Consider the following 12048-nt stretch of genomic DNA (forward strand, 5'->3'; position numbering starts at 1 on the left):
GGGAAAAATTAAGTAATTACAAGTCAATGTGAAAAGACAGATAACCTAATAGAAAAATGCGCTAAAGACTTGAATAGACAATTTACACAAGATATACGCATTGATAATAATCATATGAACAGATACTTGACTTCAGTAGTCATCAAGGGAATGCAAATTTAAAACATCATGAGATGGCAACACACACATCAAAATAGCTTAAATGAAAAGGATGGGAAAATACTAAATCATGTTTTTAAGAATGTGGAATAACTGGACCTCTCATACACTGCTAAAGGGAAGGAAAACTGGGGCAAGTAATGGGGGAAAACGCTTAGCTCTAAAACTAGACATTGGACAGACCAATGATCCAGAAATTCACCTTCTAGGTATACATGCCCAAGAGATATGTGTACTGCACTACTAATAAAAGGCAAAAAAAAAAAAAAAAAAAAAAAAAAAAAGCAACTGCTAGCACTCACCAATGAAGAATTGATTTTTTAATGTGATATCCACACAAGAGAATGCTATACAGCAATAACCAATCTACAACCATGTACAATATAGATGAACCTCATATATATAATGCTGAGTGAAAGAAGCAGACACAAAAAAGTACCAACTACATGCATTCAATTATGTAAAGTACAAAAATGGTGAAACTAAATCATGCCATTAGGAACAATGACTTGCAGGAACAACGACTACAGAAGAACATGAGGGGACTTGTGGAGTGCTGAAAATGTGTTTTTTTGTTTTTTTTTTTTAACGTGAGGACTAGTTACTCATCTTTTTTCAGTTTGTAAAAACTCCTACCTAAATTTTCAGGCTTGGTTTTATTTCATAAACATTGTAAATATCATTGTTTTTCATTCTGTCTGATTATTATATTACCTGGAGTCCCTAGATGCCTTTCACCTTCTGGTTCTTGCTCTTGGTATCTTACTTCCTTGTGTCTACTTCTCTTTGGTCTTGTGCTTTATGTTATTTGAAAAAAATTAATATAAAAAATTTGAAGACTAGGGTGACATTATTTTCCTCTAAACACAGTATTTTTTCAATTGTTTTCACTTGGTATTTGGGGTCATTAGCAATCTGGGCTCATTCTAGTTCAAATTTAGTGCTTGAGATTTTCCACTCCCCTGATGACTCAGAGATAGGCAGGAGCACATGTGTAACGTCTCCTTTATTTTTTTAACTTTAAAAATTTATAATTTTATTTATGTTTTTTTATTCAAGTATAGTCTTTTAAAATTATGGTTTGTGTACAGGAGTAGGAAACTTTTTAGGAAGGCTTCCCAATATGGAGTTGGCTTATCCCCTGTAATTAAGACTCACTTCCCAAAACCCTTTCTTACAGATATTAATGTTGAAGCAATTATCCAGGTTCATCACAAGCTGTCATGGGATTTCTTCCCCAAGACCTCGTCAAAACTGGTAAGTAGGCGTGATGTGCTCCTACTGCATCCTTTTTCTTCATGAACCTGAATCTAAGTATCAATTCTCAGATTCCCTGTCCTCATCAGGGCATCCACAGACTTCCATCCTGTCTCCTCATTTACAAGGACTGAAGATCCAGGCACCAATATTCTCCTTCTTAACTTTAGCCAATAGGACAAATGACTTGAGTTCTGTTTAGAAATCAGTGTCTTAGGGTCCTCTGCTCCCTGACCGAATTTTCATCCTATGTAGGAGGGAACTGGAGGCAGCAGAACCAGGCTGCTTTGAGAGCAGCACTGAACAGAGGGTAAGGTCTGGAGGTCACAGGCTCACATTCTCTCTCTTTTCTCCTTTTCTTATCTTCTCTCTTCTCCATGTTCTCTCTCAGAAACATACCCATAAGTTTTCAAAGAGCGTTTGTATAATCAAATTCTTTAGTATTTAAAGATAATATAAAAATTCACCCAACCCTTTGAGTGCTCTATAGGTTTCAAAGTGCTGTCACATGATTCTCAAACCTGCGAGAAAGGCTTTGTGGGTGAGATGAGGTGGCCCGGGAAGGATGTGTGCCCTCTTCAAGGTCAGGCAGCTAGGGAGCCAGCCCAGAGGTACAAAAGACCAGTTTTCCAGCATCAGTTGTGGAATATGTTTCCACATGACCCCACATTCTCCCCTCCCCACCCAGCCACACTGCAGAGGGGTGAGTGTCTCTAAGGCCATTTGACTACACAACAGACTCAGAGCAGTGTCTTGCAAGGTGTAGTCACAGCATCACTAGGTTATTGCTTAAAAAAAAGACTTAGTTCTCAGAACATTACCAGTATTTCAAGGAATGAGCTCGGAACACCAGCTTGCTGTTTTAAAGCACTGCAGTGATTCCAATGTACATTAAAGTGTGGGAGGCACTTGCCTTGAGTGCAAGAAAGCAAAGACATCAATTCCTGAGCGTCCTCTGGCTGTTCCCAGCCCCTTTCTGTGCCTCCTTCCTCCCTCCTGTTAGGCAAATGCTCCAGTGAGCCCTGTCCTCCAGGAAACAGGCTGTGGAAAAAGGTAGCATCTGATAAGGTCTAAGGAGGTGGAAGATCTTTGTTTCCATGGCAGAAGTAGAGGTAGTGACTAGGCGGCTCAGGGTTGGGGTCACTTAGCGAATAACCATGGCATGCTTTTCATTCTTAGGCCATTTTAAGGGTGTTTGTATGGTCTCATGAGCCCATCAATTCCCCTTTATCAGTCAATTCTGTTTTCCTAAAAGATAAGCAGCTTTCCTTTTGCTAGCCTCAAGATTCCACATTTTCTATGTCTTCCCAGTTCTAGGCTAACATAAAGTACACACCTAGTTTGGAACTCTTGGTCAAAGCCTCATCTCTGCCACCAAATCATTCAGTGACCTTGGACAGACTTCTTTAGCTAAAACCCTCCCATAAGTTCTAGGAGAAATAAATGCTCATTTATGGTGTAGAACCATGGGGGAATTAATGGTAACAACAGATGTGGGAGGCTGTACATCCAAAAGGTTTCTAGAGCTTGTCCTAAGGGTTACCCTCATTTTCACTGGTGTCAAAGGACATATGATTACTCTGTAATTTGGATTCTGAATATTAAAAGAGAGCTTAACCATCCACCCACTTCCAGTAGAAGCTTGAATTGGTTCTGAAATAATCGCTCAGCCCATGGGATCATGTCCAAATACCTCCTGTGATGGGGAATTCACTCCCACACCAGCCCCACTCATTGGCAGAGCACATACGTCTTGTAGAAGATAACCTGGATCATCTCTATTTCTCCCCCTTTATTCCCTAGATCTTGACTTGGACAAATCATATCTGTGTATGTCGAAAGCTCATAATAACACGTTCCCTCACTCTTGTCTCTCCTTACAGGTAGCACCAAGGGGCCAGCTGCAAAAGAGTCATCATCCAGGTCACTCCCTGGGGACACAGGTGGGCTAAGGCTGCTCCTGTCTATGTGGAGGGCAGAATCAGGCTCAGGATGGAAGAGAGACTGGGGCCTCTGATGCCTCTTTGTCTTGAGAGCACATTTTTTCTTACTGGAAGGAGGTAGGAGATAGAACTTTGAGAAAATGGTTAAGATTGGGCTCCCCTTATGTTCCCTCCCATTTAGGTTGGTGCTTCTATACACCAACTTTCATCCTTTTCTCCAAACCCCCAATAGGGTAGGCATTTTCAGTCTTGCCTAATGTGTGGCAGAGGGGTTAGAGTGTGGACTTCAGAGGCAGAAGAGGAGTCTCTCATTCCAACTCATCAGTTCCTATGCGAACAACTTAGAAAACTCATTAACTTTCTTAAGTCTCCATTGCCTCATCAAGAAATTGGAATATTAGTGTCAAATCATGACATTGTGTGGACTAAATACAAGATCTTAGCATTTGTAAAACACTTAACACATTTTCTAACCAAGTAGGGGATAGTTGTTGGCTCAAAAAAATAGTTGTATATGTTAAGCTGGGACTGGGAACCAAACTTCTGACTCAAAATGTCCTTCTCCTGTAGCACGGACACTGGGCAGCTGGGGATTTCACTTTGTTAAGATAATAAATCCAATAATTTGCTAAATGATAGGCCTTCTTCCCTTCCCCCAAGCTTGGAATTCCAAACTAGTTTAATCTCTTAGTTTATTCACTGTCCCTACATCTGCATTTATTTATCCTGCTGCTACTTCAAATTCATCATGTTCCAGATTGAACTTTCAGAACAAGCCTACTTTCCCTGGCACAATGACTGGTTTTCCAAACATTTACATTTTTTTCCAAACATTTACATTTAGCATCACTTACTCATTTAGGCCATTGGACAAATCACTCTACTCCATTTATTCCTCTCAAATGCATGGAACGCCCAACATTCTATACAGCGCAGTTCAAGTTTCATATCTTGAGCCTATGCTGGGTCTGAGGCTGTGCAAGGTCCTGGGATAATAAGGAAAATAACATTGTCTCTGTTTTTGAGGTTCTCACGCTCATGGGAAAAGAGACACTGAAGCAAAATGTGGGATGGGGAAATCATAAAAGAAGATATAGACCAAGAAATAGTAAGTTTCTTATTAGTCTCCTGTCTTTTTGTTTCTCTATTTCTCCTTTAACTGATTAATTTTCCACTAGATGAATAGGTTTTTAATATAACCTTTTAATATAATGATTTTTATACTGTATTTTTGAGGGTTTTTTTTTTCTCATGTTTGCTTTAGGATCTACCATGCACATCTTAACATATTGGAAACACCTTCAGATTTATACTCAATCACAGTGATATATAATAACATGATTCCTATGTAGGCCTATTCTCTTTCCTCCCTTTTTTGTGCTATTATTATTATAGATATGAAGAACAAAACCATCTCCTATGCAGGGTGTATGACACAGCTCTACTTCCTGGTCTCCTTGGTGACCCTGAACAACCTCCTCCTGGCCACAATAGCATATAACCGCTATGTGGCCATCTGCCGTCCCCTGTACTACACCATGGCCATAAGCCCTGGGCTCTGTATTTCACTCCTCACTTTGTGTTGGACACTCTGTCTTCTATGGCCTCGTCCACACCCTCCTCATGACAAGGGTGACCTTCTGTGGGTCCCGGAAGATCCACTATGTTTTCTGTGAGATGTACGTACTGCTAAGGCTCACATGTTCCAATACTCAGATCATTCACACAGTGCTGATTACCAAAGGCATCTTTATCTTCCTCACCCTCTTTGGGTTCATGCTCATGTCTTATGTCCAGATTGTCAAAGCCATCCTCCGGATACCCACAGCCACTAGCAAGTATAAAGCCTTCTCCATCTGTGCCTCCCATTTGGCTGTGGTCTCTCTCTTCTACGGGACACTTTGCATGGTATATCTGAAGTCCCTCCACACCTACCCCATGAAGGACTCAGTGGCCACAGTGGTGTATGCTGTGGTGACCCCCATGATGAACCCTTTCATCTACAGCCTGAGGAACAAGGACACGCATGGGGCTGTGAGAAGACTCTTTCTGGGAAAAGGCTTTTAGCAGTTGACATGAGGGCAATATTGTAAAACGGGCACTGAGTGGGCACTGGGAATTTCCTCCTCCATGTACAAGACATCTTGTGAAATACACAGCATTACTAGAACACAGCTGTAGCTCAGAGTAAGTTTATATATCTGTGGTGAAGGAAAGACATATGTGTATGCTAAAGTCCCTGAACGCAAAAGCCTTGGAAATAAAGTCATGCTAACACGAATACCAGAATTTTGTAGGATAAGATCCTTCAATTTACCTGACCACAGTACCACAATGCCACCATGCTCTCTTAAATCCATGTAAATGGATTAAACTCACCAACTAAAAGATAAAAAAATGCCTGAATGGAATATATATACATATTATATATATTTTAATATATAATAAATATATAATAATAATAATAAATATATAAAATGCTTGTATCAAACAAAGAAGATTTTAAGTTAAAAACTGTCACGAGGGACAAGGAAAGGCATTATATAATAAAAGAGACAATTTAACAGGAAGATATAAATATATGTACACCCAAGATCAGAACACCTAAGTATATAAAATAATATGGACAGATCTGAAGGGAAAAATAGACAGCAAGATAATAACAGGAGGAAACTTCAATACCCCAGTTTCAACAATGGATAGATCACCCAGGCAGGAAGTCAGTAAGGGAACAGCAGGTTTGAAAAACACCACAGACCAGATGGTCCTAACAGACACACACAGAATGTTCCCTCCAACAGCAGCAAACACATCCCCCTCTGCAGCGCAGCAAGCATTCTCCCAAGACAGTACACACGAGGTCTCTGGGTATTAACAAATGTAAAGAAACTGAAATCATTGCAAGTATCTTTTCTGACTACAATGAAATGGGAAACTAGAAATCAGTAACAAAATGAAAACTATTCACAATCCCACTGTAATTAACATTCTTGAATAACCATGGGGACAAAGAAATCAAAAGGAAAGTGGAAAATATCACAAGACAAGTAAAACGAAAACGTAACATACCAAAGCTTATGAAATGCAGCAAAAGCAGTTCTAAGAGAGAAGTTTGTAGTGATAAACACCTACATTAAAAAAGACCTAAAAAACTTTACTATACACTTCAAGGAACTAGAAAAAGAACAAGTGAAGTACACAGTGAACAGAAGGAAGGAAATAATTAAGATATAGTAGAAATAAGTGAAATAGAGAATAGAAAACAAATTGAAAAAATTGATGAAACTCAGAATTCATTTTTTTAAAAGATAAACATTAATTAACCAACACTTGGAAAGATTAAGGAAAGAGAGAAGGTGTAAATAAATAAATCAGAAACAGCAGAGGAGACATAATCGATGTCACAGACATAGAAAAACAAGTTCACAAAGGACTATTATAAAAAATTACACATAATTGGACACCTGGAAGAAATGGACAAATTCCTTGAAAGATACAACTTACCAAGACTGAGCTCAGAAAAAAACAGGAAGTATGAACACAGCTATGACAAACAAGGAAACTGAATCAATAATCAAAAAACGACCACTGTCACCACCAACAAAAACCAGGGCCAGATGGCTTCATTAGTGAATTCTACCAAATATTTAAAGAATTAATATCAATCATTTTTAAACTCTTCCCCCCTTCCCCCCTCAAGACGTGAGACGGAACACTTTCAGATTCATTTTACAAGGCCAGCATCATTCTGTGGCTGAGTAGCAACTTGTCCCTCTGGACAGGGCATAAACTCTCCAGTTCCCCAGTCTCCAGCCTTTATTGGTGCCCTTTTGGTATTGAGTCTCAGAAGTAGGCAGTATTTACTAGATTCATGCTAATATCACAAATAGAAAAAACAAAACAATTATGTTTTTCAGGGCAAAGTGAGGAAGAATGTTCCTTTCTGGAAATATACAGTATTTCAACATGTTTAAATAAGCAATCACTCCCCTCGTTCATTTACTACATGTTTCCAGCCCCACTTTCTGCACATTTTTACATTTCACAGCCACCATTCATTCAGCTCACTTACTTTTCTAACCTGAGCAATGGCAACACATATGGACTCCCCACATCCATTTTCACTCCACTCCCTCCAATCCATTAACATCATCTTAAAATCATTCTTGGCTGCCCCTTCTCTCTCCCTCTTTGGAGACAGCCCACACTCTGTCTATGGAATGTGTACCTACTTTAATCTGAGCACCCAACCCCCATACCTTGTGGCCTTTCTCTTGCCTTTCAATGTATCTCTCTGAATAAATCTACCTTTACTCACCTGTGGCTCACTCTTGAATTCTTTCCTGCACGAAGCCAAGGACCCACACTTGGTGGGGCACGTTGCAGGGGCTCAACCAAAGCCTGGCACATGGCCCTCCTCATGCCCCACAACTGTTTTTCCTGCATCAGAGTGACCTCTTCAGGGCTGAGGGTGGAGCGTGAGCAGGAAGACCGCTGTGATGGAAGGAAGACCAGGTTCCAGGGCTTGGGCAAAGTAGAGGGAGGTGCCCTACCTACCACACTAGGTGCTGCACAACTTCCAGAGCCACCTGCCCTATCAGTACCTGCACTACGCACAGTTCAAGGCTAACTGGCCACAGCTTACACCTTCCTCCAGAGGAACCCGAAGCACGAGCTCACCACCAAGTATCTCAACTACTACTCGGGGCTGCTGGACACCGCCGAGGGGCCCCTCCCAGACTTGGAAGCTCAGCCCGACGAGGCCATCTTCCTCCGGGCTGGGAAGCTCTACAACAGCGGGGTTTCCGGAGCAGCACGGAGGACAGGGAGCGGGCCCTGGCCGAGTACCTGGCCATCTTTGCCCGGTGTCTGGCTGGCTGCGAGGGGGCCCACGAGCAGGTGGGCTTTAAGGACTTCTACCCAGCCAGAGCAAATCTCTTTGTAGAATCCCTGCAGTGCAAGGTGGACTGTGAGGCCAGCTTGACCCCCAACGTGGGCAGCTACTTTGTGGAAAAGTTTGTGGCCACCACTTTGTTATCACTACCGGCAGTTTGCCCACTACAAACTGAATGACGTGCGCCAGGCTGCCTGCAGTGCTGCCAGCTACATGCTCTTTGACCCCGGAGATAGTATCATGTAGCAGAACCTCATGTATTACTGCTTCCACAAGGCTCGCTGGGGCCTGGAGAAGGAGGCCTTCCAGCCCCGGGAGGAGGCCATGCTCTACCACAATGAGACAGCTGAGCTGCGGGGGCTGCTGGGTTTGCAGACATGTACCTGCAAGCAGATGATGAGATGGAGCTGGAGGAGACAGAACCGCCCGTGGAGCCTGAGGACCCTCCATCTGATGCCGAGTTTGGGGGGAGGGCGACTACGAGGAGAGCATCTATACTGACTGGTGGCAGGAGCCAGATGCCAAGGGTGATGAGGCTGAGGCCGGTCAGTGACTTCATCCTAGTGGAGGGGTGGGGATGCAGCCTGGGATGGAGTTTGGAGACAGCGGGATCCATGCCCCTCGCTGCAGACTCTGTGGAGTAGGTGTAATGGGTGTTGGCACATCTCCTCTGGGGACTTCTAGCCTGTTAGCAACCCCCTTCCCCCTTGGTGGAGGACGACGGCAACTTTCCTGAAGCAGAGACCAACTGAGACCTGTTCTTGGGGAACCTCACTGCTCCCTACCCCACCTCCCCTGAGGACAGCACCCAGACACCTGATGGGAATGGGGTGGGATTCCAGAGCTAATCCCAGTGCTCTCCCCTTTTATTTTCAGAGCCAGAGCCTGAACTAGCATGAGAAGAGGGCCCCCCTGCACCTCTCAAAAACTTGGGAAGCCTGGCCCAGTGGCACCACCTTCACCCCTGGGCAGCAACAAGAACTATTAAACATGTAAAATGGACACAGCTGACCAGGCCGCATCCTGTCCCACCTGGAAGCACTGCTCCCCATGTAATGGAGGAGAATAAATCTGACTCTAAATTGAATCTGTTCTTTTTGTTTGAACCACTGTGCCCTGCTTTCTAGGCTTAGTCTTGCTAGTTCTGCACCTTTTGTGAAACAATGTTGCCTTTAGCCTGAAATATACAGGAAAGTCTATTCTCAGGATCTGACCTTTAAGGATGTTAGCACTTATGCAGAGATGGCAAGTTGCAAAACAGAGAATAACCTTTGTTTTGTTGGAAGTTTACAGGGACACCATGGCCTGACCCACGTGGATGGCTGCAAGAACAAAGAATTCCTGCAGCAAGAAGCTTGCAACAACCAACCAGACCCCCTCCCCTGGTTTTTTTTGTATAAAAGGAGCCTGTATTCTGACTGGGAGAGGGTGGTTCTCCAGGACATTAGTCAGCCATCCTCTTGGTCTGCCAGAGAATAAAGTTGCTATTCCTTGCCACCACCACCCCATCATTCTTTTTATAACTCAAACCTACTCCTGTCACTGTTCTAATTGAAGAGTTTCCCCTTTGCACTGACAGAACATCCAAAATGCTTAACATGACCCACAATACCCTTACTTCATCAGATTAAGTAGCTCAGGGCCAAGCCTCTTTCTACTCCAGGTATACCAGGTATCTCATCTTCTCAGAGACAGAGTGCTCTCACCCAACATAGCACATCATGCTTCCATTACCTGAAACATGCTGTCTCCACCCCACTCCATGTCTTCCCCTAGCAACTCATCCTCCAGATCATTAAATATGGATTATTTGCTCTTTGCTAGATATTAAGCATAGAAAAGGTCCTATGTTCACTGTTGAACCTTAACATCCAAAACAATGTGAGGTGAAAAAAAAAATTAGGCCACTCGAGGGATTACTGAATTGCTTCAACAGACATCCAAAATACTGGAGGCTGATAACATCCACTGACACAGCCTTTCCAAATCACAGCTCCCATATCTAAATCCTTTGTACTGATTTCCAGACAGTGCACTGCAGACTGTCCAGAATTTCTCTCCCCAGGTCAGAATACTACCCCCTCTCAAGCTTTCCTATTACATGGCTTAATACTAATCTACTCAAACAACAAAGCTATCACTCTTTTCCTTAAAATTCAGCCCACACAATGTCAATACTGACGTGGGAAGAAATGAGACTGATGGGAAGTTTAGAGATCATGGAAAAGCAAAAAGAATGAGGATGATCTTCAATCTCTTGGACCTAGTCCCTGGTCTCCTCCCAATACCCTTCCCCACAGTGTGATTCAGGGTGGACCAAAAACAAAAACAAAAAAGCCAAACAGGAGGAGCACTTCAGAATGAGGGAACAACATGCAAAAATCAATTGTATTTCTACATATGAGCAACAAACAAGGAGAAACTAAATTTTAATTTTTTTTTTTTACGATTTACCATAGGATTTTAAAAGCATCAAATATATATAAATAAATCTAGCAACAGATGGGGAAGCACTCTACTGAAAACTACACAATGCTATTGAGATAAATTTTTAAAAATAAAAAAATGGAGAAATACACCACATTCATGATTTAGAGAACTCAGTGTTGCAAAGATACCCATTCTCCCCCAAGTTAACCTAGTTTTAATACAGTACAAATTAAAATCCCAGCAGGTCTTTCAAGGAAACTGACAAGTCTACTCTAAAATTTATATGGAAATTCAGAGCCAAGAATAGCCAAAGAAATGTTAAAGAAAAGAACAAAGAATTTAAACCATGTATTAATCCTATTAGAAGATAAAGTAATTAATGAGTGGAGTACAGATGCAAGCATAGACAAACTGACAAATGGAACAGAATAAAGAGCCCATAAATAATTCACAAATACACAGTCATCTGACTAATGATAAAGATATATTCAGCAATGCATTAGTAAGAAAAGGATGTTCTTTTCAGTAAATGGGACTGGATCAGTTGGATATCTATACCTGTGGAGGGAGAAGATTGTATCTTGATCTCTCCCTCACCTGATGCAAAAGTCAATTCTAGATTGACAGATCTAAATGTGAAAGGTAAAACAATATATTCTTTAGAGAAAAACATAGGAGAACATTGGCAAAGGTTTAGCAAAGATTCTTAAACAAGATACAAAGAGCACTAATTATTAAGTAAATATTGCTAAATTGGATTACAATTAAAATCTTCTATTTCTAAATACCCACTGTTAATTGACATTTAACCGTAAGATTGAAGAAGATATTACTATATACATCTAACAAAGGATTCATAACGTAAGTACATAAAGAACTCCTACAGAAAAGGGAACACTCCTACACTGTTGGTGGGAATGTAAATTGGTGTACGCACTATGGAAAACAATATGGAGGTTCCTTTAAAAACTAAAAGTTGAGCTGCCAAATTACCCAGCATTCCCACTCCTGGGCACATATCTGGAGCAAACTATAATTATGCATTTCCCAAGACCCTTGCTTGTAGATACTAACTCTGAAGCAATTATCCAGGTTCACCTCAACAAGCTGTCTTGGGATTGCCTCTCCAAAACTGATAAATAGGGCTGATGGGGCTCCAGTGCAGCTCCTTTCTTCATGAACTGAGCATCCAGGGGTTAGTTCTCAGATTCCCCAAGCTCATCAGAACATCCACAGCTTTACATTCTTCTCCTTTTATGCAGGCACGGAAGAGCCAGACACCAGTTCCCTCTTTCCCAACTTCAGCGAATGGGATGAATCACCAAGCCCTCTTCAGAAATAATGCCTTAGGTTCCTCCATGTCTT

At 41.8% G+C, this 12048-nt stretch overlaps 2 protein-coding genes and 1 pseudogene across 2 annotated transcripts in view; 2 read left to right on the top strand and 1 right to left on the bottom strand.

Moving 5' to 3' along the window:
* Positions 1-12048, bottom strand: part of LOC135318451 (cartilage-associated protein-like) — a 117982-nt gene that overhangs the window by 77580 nt on the left and 28354 nt on the right. The gene's annotated exons all lie outside the window — the stretch shown is intronic.
* LOC105097751 (olfactory receptor 1D2-like) lies at positions 4757-5426 on the top strand. The gene is given in 2 exon segments (XM_031469701.2): positions 4757-4950; positions 4952-5426. Coding segments are annotated over 2 exon segments (669 nt in total).
* On the top strand, positions 7768-9216 carry LOC105097750 (endoplasmic reticulum protein SC65-like; annotated as a pseudogene).

Source organism: Camelus dromedarius, chromosome 16, assembly GCF_036321535.1.
Source record: "Camelus dromedarius isolate mCamDro1 chromosome 16, mCamDro1.pat, whole genome shotgun sequence".
NCBI classification, from domain to species: domain Eukaryota; kingdom Metazoa; phylum Chordata; class Mammalia; order Artiodactyla; family Camelidae; genus Camelus; species Camelus dromedarius.